We start from the raw sequence: 18751 nt of genomic DNA on the forward strand, positions 1-18751 counted from the left end.
GGCTGATTTATTATCCCTCTCAGCCCCATTTTCCTGCCTCTGCGTTAAAAATACCCAGTGCTTGGCCTCCACAGCCATCAGTGACAATGAATTCCATGAATTCACCACCCTCTGACTAAAGAAATTCTTCCTCATCTCTGTTTTAAATAGACACCTGTTAACTAAAGTGGTGCCCATGGTCCTACACTCACCCATTATAGAAAACATCCTCTCTACATCCATTCTGTTCACTCACCTCAATGCTAAACTGACTTCACAACCTATAGACTTACTTTCAAGGACTCCCCAGCTCATGTTCTCGTTAAATTATAGACTGGTTAGCCTGACCTCATGGTTGGGAAGACGTTAGAGTCAAATGCTAAGGATGAGAAGATGGAGCGCAGGACAAGATAGGACAAAGTCAGCATGGCTTCCTTAAGGGAAAATCTTGCCTGACAAATTTGTTGGAATTCTTTGAGGAGATTACAAGTAGGATCAATAAAGAGGACGCAGTGGATGTTATATATTTGGATTTTCAGAAGGCCTTTGACAAGGTGTCACACATGATGCTATTTCCCAAATGAAGAGCCCATGATATTACAGAAAAGTTAATAGCATGCTTAGAGTATTGGTTGATTGGTAGGAGACAGTGAGTGGGAATAAAAGGATCCTTTGCTCTGGTTGGCTGACTAGTGGTGTTCTGCAGGAGTCGGTGTTGGGACCGCTTCTTTTTACGCTACGTATCAAAGATTTAGATGATGGAAAAGATGGCTTTGCTGCCAGGTTTGCAGATGATATGAAGATTGGTGGAGGGGCAGGTAGTGTTGAGGAAACAGGTAGGATGCAGAAGGACTTAGACAGATTAGGAGAATGGGCAAAAAAGTGGCAAATGAAGTACAATGTTGGAAAATACATGGTCATGCACTTTGGTAACAGAAATAAGTGTGCAGATTATTTTCTAAACGGGGAGGAAATCCAAAAATCTGAGATGTAAAGTAACTTGGGAGTCCTTGGGCAGGACATCTAAAAGTTAACTTGCAGGTTGACAAATATAATGTAATATAATATAATGAAGGCAAATATAATGTTAGCATTCATTTCAAGAGGTCTAGAATACAAGAGCAGGGATGTGACACCAAGGCTTTATAACGCACTGAGAAGGCCTTACTTTGCGTATCGTGAACAGTTTTCAGCTTCTTATCTAAGAAAAGATATGCTGGCATTCGAGAGGTTCACAAGGAAGATTTTGGGAATGAAAGGGTATGAAGAACACTTGCTGGTTCTGGGCCTGTACTCACTGGAATTTAGAAGAATGGTGGGGAGGAGATCACAATAAATCCCTTTGAATGTGGAAAAGCCTAGACAGAGTAAATGTGAAAAGAATGTTTCCCATGGTGAGGGAGTCTAGGACAATAGGGCACAGCCTCAGGATAGAAGGGCATACAATTAAAACAGATTCTGAGAAATTTCTTTAGCCAGAGGGTGGTGAATTTGTGGAATTTGTTACCGCACGCCGTTGTAGAGGCCAGGTTGTTGGGTGTATATAAGGTGGAGATTGATAGGTTCGAGATTGGACACGGCAATCTTTGAACTTTGAGTCTAATCAAACCTGGTATGGAAGTGTAGAGGGCAGCCTGATATTGTGGTTAGTTCATTGGCTTACATCTCCAGCATCACCAATTAAGGTTCGATTCTAGCTGCTACCTGTAACAAGCTTTGTGTTCTCCCCACGACCAGATGGGTTTCCTCTGGGTGCTTCAGTTTCCATCAACATGCCAAGACGTGTATGTTAGGATTCGTGAGTTGTTGGCAGGATAGGTTCATGTCAGAAGCATGGCAGCACTTGTGGATGATTGATTTGACACAAATGATACATTTCACTGTTGGCTTTGATATACATGTGACAAATAAATCTAAACTTTAATCCTTCCCGTTAAATCTCACAATGGCACAGGGACAGGACCAGAGGTCGGCATCAAGCCTGGGTCTCCAGATCTCTGAGGCAATGGCTCCAACCACCCAGCTCCGCACTCTCTCCACAGCCCTGGGTGCAAGGTCATCCCATCTAACGCTTTGACTTTCCCCAAGCACAAGGGACTGGATGAGGCAAATTCTGGGACTGTTGCAACTTCGGGCACATGAATGGTCCTTAACGTAAACATTTCCTAAGGTCTGGGGGTGAATCAGAATGTAAACATTAAAGATCAGCTTTCTTTGTCACATGTACATCAAAACATCAAAATACAAAGTGAGATGCACTGGTCAGCAACCAACTCATACATGTTGGGCAACCCACAAGTGTCACCATGCCCACAACATACTCACTCTAACCTGTATATCTTTGGAACGTGGGCGGACACTGGTGAACCTGGAGCAAACCCATACTGTCATAAGAAGTGCGTGCAAACTCCTTAATGAAAGTGACAGAAACTGATCACGGATTGCTTGTGCTAATCACTATGTCACCACACGTTCCATGAACTTGGTGGACTCACTGTTTGCACTGCACTTAGATGTGGCCCACAGCTACATCACAGGAGACCAGAGAGAGAGAACTTGTCCTTTCAAACCTGTTTTTAACATGCAGTTAAACTCCTCTAGGCTCTCTATGGGGTGTGAGGCTTTAGCCGACTAAAACCACAGTGTTGAGATCCAATCAAAATATACACCAAATCAAAAAAATTAAGTTATATTAAGTAAAATCTTCCTGCAGGATTTCCTATAATTTGAACTGTGAGGCTGCTCCTAGGGCATTGAGGTCAATGGGCAGTCCACATTGTGGCCTGGGAGGCTCACTCCGCACTGCGGCCAGTGATGGTCAGTCCACATTGTGGCCAGGGAGGCTCACTCCACACTGCGGCCAGTGACGGTCAGTCCACGTTGTGGCCAGGGATGTTCAGTCCGCACTGCGGCCAGTGACGGTCAGTCCACATTGTGGCCAGGGAGGCTCACTCCACACTGCGGCCAGTGACGGTCAGTCCACGTTGTGGCCAGGGAGGTTCAGTCCACACTGCGGCCAGTGACGGTCAGTCCACATTGTGGCCAGGGAGGCTCACTCCACACTGCGGCCAGTGACGGTCAGTCCACATTGTGGCCAGGGAGGCTCATTCCACACTGCAGCCAGTGACGGTCAGTCCACATTGTGGCCAGAGAGGCTCATTCCACACTGCGGCCAGTGACGGTCAGTCCACATTGTGGCCTGGGAGGCTCACTCCGCACTGCGGCCAGTGACCGTCAGTCCACATTGTGGCCTGGGAGGCTCACTCCACACTGCGGCCAGTGACGGTCAGTCCACATTGTGGCCTGGGAGGCTCACTCCGCACTGCGGCCAGTGACGGTCAGTCCACATTGTGGCCTGGGAGGCTCACTCCAAACTGTGGTCAGCAAAGGTCACACCACACAATGGTCAGTGAGGGTCACTCCACATTGTTGCCAGTGAGTGTCAATCCATACTGCACCCAGTGAGGGTCACTCTGCACTGTGGCCAGTGAGGGTCAATGTTGCCTCTAAGGTGTGCACATACACATCTTTTGCCACTAACACACAAAGGAATTTAACCTGCACAAGAAATGTTGTCTCCCTCTACCTCATTGGCACGTTAAAGTATTTTCCATAATCGTACTCAGTCGCATTTCCTTCTCTTGTTCCTGATGCGTTGACAACGCAGTGATTTGCTTGTAGATTTTAGAAGTGGTTTACATACTGCTTTTATTGAAGAAATTATTCAGTGCACGCATGTTGTTGTCGCTGGGTCGGGAATTGCACAGCACAAGATTTTTGCGCATACTGGTCATTACAAATTAGAGGGAACATTGTTGAGAGTCACTGCACACCACTCAAAGACTCCTTGTCTCCCTTTTGACCATGTAGCATGTGATTCCTCCCTTCTCCTTATAGAGCAGCTCATCACGGAGAAAATATCTTCCACAGACTCATCCACAGATGTCAGCGGAGATGGGTCCAGCGAGCTACCAGAATATAACAGCCCCTCCACCGACCAGACGTACCTCAATGAGATGATTACAGTCCCTGATGTGGGAGGGGTAAGTTCTGCTTGCCCTCACTGCCACTGTCCCCACGCAAAAACAGAAACTGATGGAAATAGATAGCTCCTGCAGCGAGTTAAAGTTTCACTTCGGAGGCCGTTGATCAGAACTGAAAGGGAGATAGAGAAACCTTTCAAAGCTGGAGGTCGGGGATTTTCCCTGATAAGATTATGGCCAGCTCTGAGGCTCAGCAGGGAAGGGTGCAGTGATAATGAATGTAAGATGATAAGACATAGGAGAATTAGGCCACTTGGCCCATCAAAACTGCTGATTTATTATCCCCCTCAAGGCCATTCTCCTGCCTTCTGCCCATAACCTTTTGACACCCTGACTGATCAAGAATTTATCAACCCCTGCTTTAAATATACCCAATGACTTGGCCTCCATATTCATTTGTGGCAATGACTTCCACTGATTCACCACCACTGGCTAAAGAAATTGCTCATCATCTCTGTTCTGAAGGGATGCCCCTCTATTCTGAGGCTGTGTTACCTCTGGTCCTAGACTCCCCCTCTAGGAAATATTCTCTCCACATCCACTCTATCTATGGCTATTCAATAGTTTTCAATGAGATCCCCCTTCATTCTTCTAAACACCAATGAGTACAAGCCCAGAGCCATCAAACGGGCCTTAAATTTTAACCCTTTCAATCCCAGAATAATTCTCGTGAACCTACTCTGTACCCTCTCCAATGCCAGCACATCCTTTTTTTCAGTTAAGAGGCCCAAAACTGCTCACAATACTCCAAGTACAGTCTGACTAATTCCTTACAAAGCCTCAGCATTACATCCTTGCTTTTATGTTCTAGCCCTCTTGAAGTGAAGGCTCTCATCACATTTGCCTTCCTTTCCAAAGACCCGAGGCGACATGAAATTCCGTAGTGAAGGTGACAGAGAGGAGATTCCATGGCCACAAAAGAGACGTCCCCGATGCTAGGGCCCCGATGCTAGGGCCCAGGATGCTAGGGCCCAGGATGCTAGGGCCCAGGATGCTAGGGCCCCGATGCTAGGGCCCCGATGCTAGGGCCCCGATGCTAGGGCCCAGGATGGCTCACTGAGGTTGCAGAATATTCTCAAGGGGGAGTGTGTGCAGCCAGAGTTCATGACACACATTGGCACAAATGATGTACATAGAAAGGAGGAAGAAGTCCTGCACAGTGAGTACTGTACAAAAAATTAGGAAGGAAGACCTCCAATATAGTAATCTCAGGGTTACTCAGGGCAGGAACAGGATGCTAGTACTCACGACTGAGTGGCTGAGGAACTGGTGCAGGGGGCAGGGTGTTCAGATTCTTGGATAATTGGAACTTTTTCTGGGGGTAGGGTGACCTGTGCAGAGGAATAGGTGGCACCTAATCTAGAGAGGAACCAATACCCTGGCCGGGAGATTCGTTAGTGCTACTCGGGAGGGTTTAAACTAGTTTTGAAGGTGCTGGGAACCAGAGCACCAGGTCAGAAAGTAGAGGGGTGGAGAGGAAGGTAGATGTCAGGGCCAGTAAAACCAGGCAGGAGCAAAGTAATAGATACAACGGGATGGATAGTTTAAAGTGTGTTTAAAGTTAATGCTAGGCATTTAAGGGTAAAGGTGATGAACGCAGGTCATGAATTGGTCAAGGTCAATGAGGAAGGTGACGGATGTGCATGAAAACATTTCACAGACCCTGGGAAAGGTGCGCCAGCAGGGTGGAAAGAAGGATAAAGGAGAAGGTTGTGGGTAACAGGACAAGGAGGTTCAAACTGAAGAGAAGGCAATGGTATTGTGAAGATCAACCATGGGACAGATGACAGAGAAATCTGAGGAGCTTGCAAAAGGGTAACTTGGTAAACTGAAACAAAGAGGAAGGTGGAACGTTGAACATAGCATCAAAGATGTCCCAGAGTGGCTGCAGAATATTCTCAAGGGGGAGAGTGGTCAACTAGAGGTCGTAGTGCACATTTGCACCAATGACATAGCTAGAAAGGGGGAAAAGTGAGAGGCAGAAGAGCTGGACCTCCAATGTAGTCAGCTCTGTATTATGCATTTAATATTTCAATGATACTTGAGTAATCTTGTATATACATATTATTTGATTAAGCATTCTTGTTTGTTTAAATAACTAATTATGGGTTTAATGTAAAATATTTTAATTGTGTATGCTATCATACTACCATGTGATATGTGTATGGATACCAGAGGGCTGGAGACTTGCTGATACTATTCAATCATACAAGAAGGGAACGAGGGATGATCCTTGAAACTATGGACCAATTAGTCATATTAGTGGTAAGGAAGTTATTGGGGAGAATTCTTAGAGATAAGATTTATGAGCATTTGGAAAACCAAGGCCTAATGAGGGACAGTCAGCTTGCGGGGCAAGTTGTGTCTTACTAACATGAATGAGTTTTTTTTAAAAAGGTGACAAAGGTGTTTGATGAAGGTAGGAGAGTGGATGTTACCTACATGGATTTTATTAAGGTATTTGATAAGGTCCTTCATGGGAGGCTCATCCAGAAGATTGAGACATATGGGATCCACGGTGAATTGGCCACCAGGATTCAAAACTGGCTTGATTCAAAACTCTCAAGATCCTTAACAGTGTTGATGAGCAGAGGGATCTTCAGGTCCAAATTCATAGCTCCTTGAAAGTGGATTCTCGTGTTGAAAGGGTGATTAAGAATGCATATGACACGTTTGCCTTTATCAGTCAAGGTATTGAGTTCAGAAGTCAGGAAGTTATGCTGCAGCTTTATAAAACTCTAGTTAGGCTGCATCGGGAGTATTGCACACAGTTCTGGTTATCCCGTCATAGGAAGGATGTTGAGGCTTTGGAGAGGGTGCAGGAAGGTTTACTAGGGTGTTGCCTGGATTAGAGGGCAGGTTCTATAATGAGAGGGTGGACAGACTTAGGTTGTTTTCTTTGGAGTGGCAGAGGTTGAGGGGAGATCTGATAGTTTATAAGATTATGAGAGGCATAGATAGAGTAGAGAGACAATATCCTTTGTCAAGAATTGAAATGTCTAATGCCATAGGGCATGCATTTAAGGTGGGGGGGTTAATTACAAAGGAGATGTGAAAGGAAGTGTTGGATGCCTGGATGTGAAGGAATGTGAGGAAAATGGAATGATGTGGACATTTTGTAGGCAGAAGACATTAGTTAGCCATTGGATTACTAATTTGATTTGCTTGGCACAGCATTGTGGGCTGAATGGCCTGTTCCTGCTGTTCCAAGTAGTTTATAATATTATCTGGTCAATAAGTGGATGGGATCCCGCTGACAGGGGGAGTAGGGATCTACAAGGACAAGCCAGGGAACTACAGATCCACCAGCCTGACATCAGTGATGGGGAGCATGCTCGAGGGAGTTCTGAGGGACAGGGTCTGTCAGCATTTGAATGGACAGAGTCTGATTAGGAGGAGACAGCATGTCTTTCTGTATGGAAAGTCATGCTTGATGAACTTTTTAATTGACTAGGCAATAAAATATGTAGACGAGGGTAGGGCAGTGGATTTTGTCTAGTTGGACTTTAGCAAGACCTCTGACAAGGTCCTGCTTAAGACCATATGACATAGGAGCAGAGTTAAGCCATTCAACTCTAGTCTGCTCCGGCATTCCATCATTATTCCTCTCAACCCCATTCTCCTGCCTTCTCCCCATAACCTTTGACACCCTGACTATTCAAGAACCTGTCAACCTCCAATTTAAATATACCCAACAACTTGGCCTCCACAGCTCCCTGTTGCAATGAATTTCATAGATTCACCATCCTCATCTCTGTTCAAAAGGGACATCCTTCTACTTTGAGCTGTACCCTCTGGTCCTAGACTCTCCCACTATTGAAAACATCTCCACGCCCACTCTATCTTGGCATTTCGATATTCAATAAGTTTCAATGAGTTCTCCCCTCATTCTGCTAAACTCCAGTCCTAAAGCTATTAAATTCTCCTCATGCATTAACTCTTTCATTCCTAGGTTATGAACCTTCTGTGAGCCCTCTCCTATGCCGTCACATCTTTTCATAGATAAGGAGCCCAAACCTGCTCACCATTGTCCAAGTGTGGTCTGACCAATGCCTTGCAAAGCCTCAGCATCATATCCTTGCTTTCATGATTTGTCTTCTCGAAATGAATGCTAACATTGTATTTGCATTCCTTACTCCCAACTCAACTCAAGGAAACCTTTCGAGAATCCTGTGCTTGGACTCGTAAGTCACTTTGCACCTCTGATTTCTGAATTTTCTTCACGTTTAGAAAATCATCCACAACTTTATTTCTTCTACTAAAGTGCATGACCATATACTTCCCTACATTGCATTCCATCTGCTACTTCTGTGCCCCTTATCCTAATCTGTTCAAGCCTTTCTGCTGATTCCCTGCTTCCTCAACACTACCTACCCCCCACATATCTTTGTATCACTCGCAAACTTGGCCACAAGGCAATCAATTCCATCATCTGTGGTAGGCTGGCCTGGAAGTCTAGGTCTCATGGAATCCAGGGAGACATATTTAGATGGATCCAAAATTGATCTAGAGGTAGGAAGCAGAAGGGAGATGGTTGAAGTTGTGTTCGTGGCTTGCAGGTCAGTGACTAGTGGTGTGCCGCGTGGGTCAGTGCTGGGATCCTTATTATTTATTATTTATATAAATGATTTAGATGCAAATGGCTTCTTCACTAAGTTTTCAGATGACGCACAATTAGGAGGAGTTGTTGTTCTAGATCACAGGGGGATCTTGATCAGTTTGGAAAAGGGCCAAAGAGTAGCAAATACAGATAAGAGTGAGATGTTGCATTTTGGAAAGTCAAATCAACATAGGACATACTATGAAAGATAGGGCACTAGGAAATGTAATGGAACTGAGGCATCTAGGACTACAAGTGCATAGTGCATTGAAACAGAGTCGCAGGTAGACAGGGTGGTGAAAAAGGTATTTAGCCTACAGGCCTTCGTATTTCAGTACATTGAATACAGGTTTTGGGACATTATGAGGCAGTTGAATTAAGAACATAAGAAACAGGAGCAGGAGTCAGCCATCTGGCACGTTGAGCCTGCTCCACCATTCAATAAGATCATGGCTGATCTGACCATGGACTCATCTCCACCTACCTGCTTTTTCCCCACAACCCTTAATTCACCAATTAGGGAATTGGTGAGGCTGTACCATGTATTGTTTTGGTCACTTTGTCACAGGAAGGATGTGGTTAAACTGGAAAGAGTGCAGAAATGATTTGTGAGGATGTTGCTAGGATGAGAGTGCCTGGATTATAGGGAGATGTTTGCCAGGCTGGGTCTTTATTCTTTGAATGTAGGGGATTAAAGTGTTCAAAATTGTGAGGAGCATAGATAAGGTGAGTGGAAGCCATCTTTCCCCAGGGTAGAGGAGTCTAAAACTAAGGGGCATTGGTTTTCAGTGAAATCGGAACTGGAATTGGTTTATTACTGTCACAAGTACTGAGATACAGCAAGAATAATGTCGTGCAATTACAGAGAAAGTACAGTGCAGTTAGACAATTAAGGACAAGATCATAATGAGGTAGATTGTGAGGTCAAGGGTTCATCTTATCACACAAGAAGATTGTTCAGTAGTCCTATAACAGTAGGATAGAACTTGTCCTTGAGCATGCTGGTACATACTTTCAGGCTCTCATTTCTTCTGTCCATTGGGAACGTGTGGAAGAGAGATGGAAAAGATTTAAAAGAGATCTGAGGGGCAACAATTGATGTGGAGGGCTGTGAGTCTACAGAACAAGCTTATTATAATTCTGTTCTTCATTGTATAAATTTATATTTAATTGATGTGTTTCTAGTGAACGTTGTGCAAAGATGTTATGGCTTAGAAGGGACCAGTTGAAAAAGTCTGATAAGATGAATGTGGAGAGGATGTTTCCCATGATGGGGGTATCCAGAACTAAAGGGCACAGCCTCAAAATTGAGGGGCAACCCTTCAATGCTCTGTCACAGACTGTGGTGGAGGCCAAGTCTGTGGGTATATTTAAGGTGGAAGTTGATCATTTCCTGATCGGTCAGGGCGTCAAAGAATATGGCGAGAAGGCAGATGTATGTGGTTGAGTGGGATCCAGAATCAGCCCTGATTGAATGGCAGAGCAGACTCGATGGGCTGAAAGGCCTAATTCTGCTCCTATGTCTTATGGTCTTATGATTTTATAGATTGACAGAGAGGACATGGTTCAGATTTAGAGAGAGGGCATAGTTTGAATCTAAAGAGAGGACATCATACAAATCGCCAGAGAGGGCATGGTTTAGATAACAGAGATGACAGGGATTAGACTGGCAAAAAGGGTATGGTTTAGATCAACAGAGGCAGCATGGATGGAACAACAGCGGATATGTAGTTCAGATCAACTGAGAGGACATTGTTTATTTCAACTGAGAAAATATGGTTCAGTTCGACTGAGAGAACATAGTTTAGATTGACAGAGAGGGCATAGTTTAGATCAGCAGAGAGAAATTAGTTTAGGTCAACAGAGAGGACCAGGGTGTAAATTGACAGGAAGGACCTGATTTAGATATATGGAGATGACGTGGTTTAGATTGACAGAGACAACATTTGTTTAATCTACAGAGAGGACATCGTACAGATCAACAGAGGGGACATGATTTAGATCAACAGACACAATATAGTTTAGATGTGTAGGCAGGGCATGGATTGAATGACAGAAAGGATGTAGTTTAGATTGATGGTGAGGACATGATTTATATCAACAGGGATGGTGTGATTTGGATGTATGGGGAGAGTGTGGTTTAGATCGACAGAGAGGCCATGGTTTAGATTGACAAAGGCGACACGGTTTAGATGAACAGAGAGGGCATTGATAGATGGACCGAAGGGGCATGGTTAAGATCAGCAGAGAGGACATGGTTTAGATGGATAGAGAAGGGGCATTGATAGAACAACATGTAAACAACATTGTTTACATCTACAGAGACAACACATTTTGGATCAACAGAGAGGATATTGTACAGATGGACGGAGAAGACATGATTTAGATCAAACAGTGAGGGCACGATTTAGATTGGCAGATTAGACATGGTTTCGATTGACAGAGAAGACACAGCTTAGACCAACAGTGAGAACATAGTTTAGAGCCACAAAAAGGACATGGTTTAGATTAACAGGGATGATGGTTTAGATCTATAGAGAGGGCATGGTTTAGATCGACAGAGGGAATATTGTTTAGATTGACAGCACATGGGTTAGACTTACAGAGACAACATCACTGAGATCAACAGAGAGGGCATGGTTTAGATCGACAGAGGGGATATGCTTTAGAGTGACATGACGAATATACTCTTCTCAGACTTCCCACCAGGTACAGCTATTGATTTTAACTGATATTTTGATGACAACTCTGCCATCTTCATCAGGGATGATGCCTGAGTATGTCAAGTCCAATGCTATATCTGATACCATTACATACCAGATACTATTTATACCACACCCCCCGTCATCCATCCCCCCCCCCCGGATTGGTTACTTCTCATCCAATCAAGTTTCCGCTGTTCCACCTTGTTTACAATGTAATTCCCACTTTTTGTCTTTGTTAAAATTCTTCTCCTCTAGTTTTATTTCAATGGCTTCCTTCACCAGGCAGACCCAAAAGCCATTGTATGGCACAATGGTTTTGTGTTATCAAAGTCAATCCTACGGCCATTGCGTAGGCAATATTTTGCTACTGCCGGTTTCTCCAGGTAACCCACCCCCATGCTCCTTGATGCGCATTCCCATCTGACCGATATACACTGCTCCATATTCACATGGAATCCTGCAACAGCAGCTGTAAGTCCCAAGTCACCCTTGGCCCGCGTAAACTGTGGTTTGAACTTTCTTACGAGTTTGTGGATGGCATTAATCTGATGGAAACTGGACAGTAGCCTCGGACATGGCATCTATAAGAAACCCACTCACCCAGACTTATACCTTAGCGATAACAGCCACTATCATGCCACCTAATGTAGAGCAATTCTTTCTACTTTGATTAACTGTGTGAAACCTATTTTGGGGAGTCTCAATGAGGAAATAAAACAATTACGTACGATTTTCCTACAGAATAGCTACAAAGTGAAGATTGAGATACACACAGACAATAATGTTTAGAGCAACAGAGAGGACATGATTTAGAAGGCTTGGTTTATATTTACAGAGACATGGCATAGATTAGATCAACAGAGATGGTATAGATCTATCAATACCTTGTCGATCTAAATCATCGACAGGCAGGTAATTCTTTAGATTGACAAGGCATGGCTAGAACAACAGAGAAAATGGTGCTTTATGTTGACAGATTGACGGGGGGCATGGTCTGGATCTGTAGTGATGACATCGCTCAGATCGACAGAGAGAACATGCTTTAGATCTGTAGAGGGAACATGGGTGGCACAGTAGAATACTGATTAACACAATGCTTTACAGTACAGGCAAACTAGGTTCAATTCCCACCACTAACTGTAAGGAGTTCCTTACTCTTGTGGGATAATGTCTTTCTTGATAAAGGAGATCACTCTTGATGTTTATCTTCGTCTATGTCCAGCCTGGATTTAGCTTCAGGAAGCTATGGGCATTTACAGGACCAGGATACCTGATGAGCATCGCGTATCTGGACCCAGGAAACATCGAGTCAGACCTGCAATCTGGGGCAGCAGCGGGCTACAAGGTCAGTCCAAGAACAGTGTGTGGTCCTAATCCACCATGTTGACCGATTGCACCCATCACCACCCTCCATGCTTTAAATCTCCTCTTTCCGTGCTTTTAATCAAAGTCAAGGTCTAAGCACATTTATTGTCTAAGTACGTATATATCACCGTATCCTACCTCAGAATTATTTTCTTGCAGGCTTTTGCAGGAACATAAAAAATACAATAAGATTTATGTAAAACTATGTATAAGCAAAGACTGAAAAGCAACCAATGTGCAAAAGAAGAAAAATTATACAAATATATAAAAAATAATACTGAGAACATGAGTCGTGGATTCCATTGAAGTGAGTCTGTGGGCCAGAGACGCTCAGAGTTGTGGTGAGTGAGGTTATCCACACTGGTTCAGGAGCCTGAGGGTTGTAGGGTAATAATTGTCCCTGAACCTGGTGGTGTGGGACCCAATGCTCATTGAGGTGAGTGAGGTTATCCACACTGGTTCAGGAGCCTGAGGGTTGTAGGGTAATAATTGTCCCTGAACCTGGTGGTGTGGGACCCAATGCTCATTGAGGTGAGTGAGGTTATCCACACTGGTTCAGGAGCCTGAGGGTTGTAGGGTAATAACTGTCCCTGAACCTGGTGGTGTGGGACCCAATGCTCATTGAGGTGAGTGAGGTTATCCACACTGGTTCAGGAGCCTGAGGGTTGTAGGGTAATAACTGTCCCTGAACCTGGTGGTGTGGGACCCAATGCTCATTGAGGTGAGTGAGGTTATCCACACTGGTTCAGGAGCCTGAGGGTTGTAGGGTAATAACTGTCCCTGAACCTGGTGGTGTGGGACCCAATGCTCATTGAGGTGAGTGAAGTTATCCACACTGGTTCAGGAGCCTGAGGGTTGTAGGGTAATAACTGTCCCTGAACCTGGTGGTGTGGGTCCTAAGGCCCCTGTACCTCCATTGCAATGGTAAGAATCTATCAACCTCCAGTTTAAATATACCAATTGACTTGGTCTCCACAGCCATCCATGGCAATGAATTCCACAGATTCACCATCGTCTGGCTCAAGAAATTTCTCCTCATCTCTGTTTCTAAGTACATATCCTTCTATTTTGAGGCTGTGCCCTCTGTTCTTAGTCTTCCTCGCTATAGGAAACATTCTCTCCACATCCACTCTTTCTTAGGGGGACTTTTCCTGTGATGGACTGAGCTGTGCCCACCAACGTCTGCGGTCTTTTCTGTTTCTGGGCACTGGTGTTTCTATACCAGGCTGTGATATAGCCATTTACAATACTCTCCACTGTACATCTATAGAAGTTCATTAAACTTTTAGCTGACATGGCAAACGTACACTAACTCCTAAGAACGTACCACCCCCGACCCTTTAATCCCCGCACTCCATGCCCTAACTGTGGTGTTGACTGACGCAGCACTAACCACCAGTCTCCGTGCCTCTCCCACAGCTCCTCTGGGTGCTCCTTTCTGCAACGGTGCTGGGTTTGCTGCTCCAGAGGCTGGCGGCCCGCCTGGGTGTGGTGACTGGGATGCACCTGGCTGAGGTCTGCCGCCTCTACTACCCCAAGGTAAGGCAGAGGGGACGGGTGGCATCACACTGCTCAGGCGCTTTTTGGAGGCTGAGCGGAAACCTGAGAGAAGCTTATAAAATTATGAGGGGCACAGATAGAGTAGACAGCCATAATCTGTTCCCCAGCGTAGAGAGGTCAAATGTGAGAGGGGGAAACTGCAAAGGAGACATGTTTACACAGAGATAGTGGATACCGGGCTGGTGATAAAAGCAGATATAATATGGTGTTCAAGGGGCCTTTAGACAGGGACACAATGTCGGGAATGGAGTGATAGAGTCATGGAGCACTACCGCACAGAAACAGGCCTTTCAGCCCATCCAGTCCATGCCAAGCTGTTTATCTACCATGACCCATCAACTCACACCTGGATCATAGCCCTCTATACCATTCCTATAGATGTATTAATCTAAATTTCTCTTAAATGTTGCAATCAAACCAATATCCACCTCTTCTGCTGGCAGCTCATCCCACACTCACTTGCTCGGAGGGCTATGGTCCGGGTGCTTGCGGATGGGGCTGTACACAAGATCAGGTCAGCACAGCGGAAGAGCCAGCTTCTCCACTGTAATGCTCCATAATTCCATGTGCAGGCAGCAGGGATTTAGTTGATTTGGTATCATGGTTGGTGCAGAATGTGGGTTGAAGGGTCTTTTTCTGTGCTCTATTGATCTGTGTCCCAGAAATTCCTGCTCCATGCCCTGTGTTACAAAAGCAACAGAAGTGCTTGGGATATGCAAATCACTTCCTTGTTTCAGCTCCAATCGCCTCTCTCCAATCTCCTTTTACTCATCCAGTCCATTCCCCTCCCTTCCTCCATCACCCTTTCCCAATCCCTCCATCCCTCCATCACCCTTTCCCAATCCCTCCATCCCTCCCTTCCTCCATCACCCTTTCCCAATCTCTCCATCCCTCTCTTCCTCCATCACCCTTTCCCAATCCTTCAATCCCTCCCTTCCTCCACCATCCTTTCCCAATCCCTCCATCCCACCCTTCCTCCATCATTCTTTCCCAATCCCTCCATCCCTCCCTTCCTCCCTGTCACCTTTCCTAATCCCTCTCTCCCTCCCTTTCTCCCTGTCACCCATTCCCAATCCCTCCATCCCTCCCTACCTCCATCATCCTTTCCCAATCCCTCCATCCCTCCCTACCTCCATCATCCTTTCCCAATCCCTCCATCCCACCCTACCTCCATCATCCTTTCCCAATCCCTCCATCCCCTTCCTCCCTCTGTCACCCTTTCCCAATCCCTCCATCCCCTTCCTCCCTCTGTCGCCCTTTCCCAGTCCCTCCATCCCCTTCCTCCCTCTGTCACCCTTTCCCAGTCCCTCCATCCCCTCCCTCTGTCACCCTTTCCCAATCCCTCCATCCCCTTCCTCCCTCTGTCACCCTTTCCCAATCCCTCCATCCCCTTCCTCCCCGTCACCCTTTCCCAATCCATCCATCCCTTTCCTCCCTGTCACCCTTTCCCAATCCCTCCATCCCCTTCCTCCCCGTCACCCTTTCCCAATCCCTCCATCCCCTTCCTTCCCTCCATCACCCTTTCCCAATCCCTCCATCCCCTTCCTCCCTCTGTCGCCCTTTCCCAGTCCCTCCATCCCCTTCCTCCCTCTGTCATCCTTTCCCAGTCCCTCCATCCCCTCCCTCTGTCACCCTTTCCCAATCCCTCCATCCCCTTCTGTCACCCTTTCCCAATCCCTCCATCCCCTTCCTCCCTGTCACCCTTTCCCAATCCCTCCATCCCCTTCCTTCCCTCCATCACCCTTTCCCAATCCCTCCATCCCCTTCCTCCCTCTGTCACCCTTTCCCAATCCCTCCATCCCTTTCCTCCCTGTCACCCTTTCCCAATCCCTCCATCCCCTTCCTCCCTGTCACCCTTTCCCAATCCCTCCATCCCCTACCTCCCTCTGTCACCCTTTCCCAATCCCTCCATCCCCTTCCTCCCTCTGTCACCCTTTCCCAATCCCTCCATCCCCTTCCTCCCTCTGTCACCCTTTCCCAATCCCTCCATCCCCTTCCTCCCTCTGTCGCCCTTTCCCAGTCCCTCCATCCCCTTCCTCCCTCTGTCATCCTTTCCCAGTCCCTCCATCCCCTCCCTCTGTCACCCTTTCCCAATCCCTCCATCCCCTTCCTCCCTCTGTCACCCTTTCCCAGTCCCTCCATCCCCTTCCTCCCTCTGTCACCCTTTCCCAATCCATCCATCCCTTTCCTCCCTGTCACCCTTTCCCAATCCCTCCATCCCCTTCCTCCCCGTCACCCTTTCCCAATCCCTCCATCCCCTTCCTTCCCTCCATCACCCTTTCCCAATCCCTCCATCCCCTTCCTCCCTCTGTCACCCTTTCCCAATCCCTCCATCCCTTTCCTCCCTGTCACCCTTTCCCAATCCCTCCATCCCCTTCCTCCCTCTGTCATCCTTTCCCAATCCCTCCATCCCTCCCTCTGTCACCCTTTCCCAATCCCTCCATCCCTTTCCTCCCTGTCACCCTTTCCCAATCCCTCCATCCCCTTCCTCCCTGTCACCCTTTCCCAATCCCTCCATCCCCTACCTCCCTCTGTCACCCTTTCCCAATCCCTCCATCCCCTTCCTCCCTCTGTCACCCTTTCCCAATCCCTCCATCCCCTTCCTCCCTCTGTCACCCTTTCCCAATCCCTCCATCCCCTTCCTTCCCTTTGTCACCCTTTCCCAATCCCTCCATCCCGTCCTCCCTCTGTCACCCTTTTCCAATCCCTCCATCCCCTTCCTCCCATTCACCCTTTCCCAATCCCTCTATCCCCTTCCTCCCTCTGTCACCCTTTTCCAATCCCTCCATCCCCTTCCTCCCATTCACCCTTTCCCAATCCCTCCATCCCCTTCCTCCCTGTCACCTTTCCCAGTCCCTCCATCCCCTTCCTCCCTCTGTTACCCTTTCCCAATCCCTCCATCCCCTTCCTCCCTCTGTCGCCCTTTCCCAATCCCTCTATCCCCTTCCTCCCTCTGTCGCCCTTTCCCAATCCCTCCATCCCCTTCCTCGCTTTGTCGCCCTTTCCCAATCCCTCCATCCCCTTCCTCCCTGTCACCCTTTCCCAATCCCTCCATCCCCTACCTCCCTCTGTTACCCTTTCCAAATCCCTCCATCCCCTTCCTCCCTCTGTCACCCTTTCCCAATCCCTCCATCCCCTTCCTTCCCTCTGTCACCCTTTCCCAATCCCTCCATTCCCTTCCTCCCATTCATCCTTTCCCAATCCCTCCATCCCCTTCCTCCCTCTGTCACCCTTTCCCAATCCCTCCATCCCCTTCCTTCCCTCTGTCACCCTTTCCCAATCCCTCCATCCCCTTCCTCCCATTCACCCTTTCCCAATCCCTCCATCCCCTTCCTTCCCTCTGTCACCCTTTCCCAATCCCTCCATCCCCTTCCTCCCATTCACCCTTTCCCAATCCCTCCATCCCCTTCCTCCCTCTGTCACTCTTTCCCAATCCCTCCATCCCCTTCCTTCCCTCTGTCACCCTTTCCCAATCCCTCCATCCCCTTCCTCCCATTCACCCTTTCCCAATCCCTCCATCCCCTTCCTTCCCTCTGTCACCCTTTCCCAATCCCTCCATCCCCTTCCTCCCATTCACCCTTTCCCAATCCTTCCATCCCTTTCCTGTCTCTGTCACCCTTTCCAGTCTGCTTCCTTCATACCCAAGGGGGCTGTTAGTGATTCTGGACTGGTGGCCGCTTCCCTTTGCACAGACTAATATGTACCACCCTGACCCCTGACCCCAGTCTGGTAATTTACCACCCTGACCCCTGACTCCAGTCTGGTAATTTACCACCATGACCCCTGACCCCAGTCTGGGACTATACCACCCTGACCCCTGACCCCAGTCTGATAATTTACCACCCTGACCCCTTTTATTGGCTTTTTGTTGTCACATGCACCAAGAGACGGCGATGAGATTTCATTTCTGTGCCATCGAGACAGATCATTCCCTATATGAGGAAATAAATACAATGTACGATCTCACGTTGCAGCTGCAGAGAGTGTGCAGTGCAGGCAGCCAAACATGGTGCGGGGCTGGGGTCGGCTGAGAGACCCAGAGTTCATCTTTCCCAGATATCAGGCCCATTCAAGACCCTGCCAACAGTGGGTGAAAACCATCCTTGATGTGTTCTCGAGCTTTTGTATATTCTGCCTCGTGGGAGGGGGTCGTTGATGATGTTGGCTGTGTCCTGAGGCAATGGGAGGTGTGGGGGAGTTGATGGCGGAGAGGCTGGTTTCTGTGATGCATTGGACTCCACTGCAGACACAGTTCTGTAGCTTATTATGCTATTGGGGAGAGCAATTGTCACACCAGGCCATGTGGCATTCAGATCGACCCCTATCCGCAGTCTGGGGTGACATCATCCTGACCCCAGATTTCAGTCTTGGGAAATATCACCCTGACTTCTGACCCAGATCTGACCCTTGACCTCAGTCTATCACCCAGACTCCAGTCTTGGGAGCTATCATCCTAACCCCTGGTGCCCCACTGGGCAGCTATCTCCCTGACAACTGAC

The 18751-nt window shown here is 47.2% G+C and overlaps 1 protein-coding gene across 3 annotated transcripts in view; it reads left to right on the top strand.

Moving 5' to 3' along the window:
• LOC132392920 (natural resistance-associated macrophage protein 2-like) overlaps positions 1–18751 on the top strand; it is a 60674-nt gene that overhangs the window by 3374 nt on the left and 38549 nt on the right. The window contains exons 2-4 of one of the 3 annotated variants that reach the window (XM_059967507.1): positions 3877–4022; positions 12550–12672; positions 14112–14231. In XM_059967507.1, coding sequence (XP_059823490.1) covers positions 3877–4022; positions 12550–12672; positions 14112–14231 — 389 coding nt within the window. The remainder of the gene's footprint in view (positions 1–3876; positions 4023–12549; positions 12673–14111; positions 14232–18751) is intronic. The other 2 variants (XM_059967508.1, XM_059967509.1) reach the window with 2 other exon arrangements.

Source organism: Hypanus sabinus, chromosome 4, assembly GCF_030144855.1.
Source record: "Hypanus sabinus isolate sHypSab1 chromosome 4, sHypSab1.hap1, whole genome shotgun sequence".
Taxonomy (NCBI): Eukaryota; Metazoa; Chordata; class Chondrichthyes; order Myliobatiformes; family Dasyatidae; genus Hypanus; species Hypanus sabinus.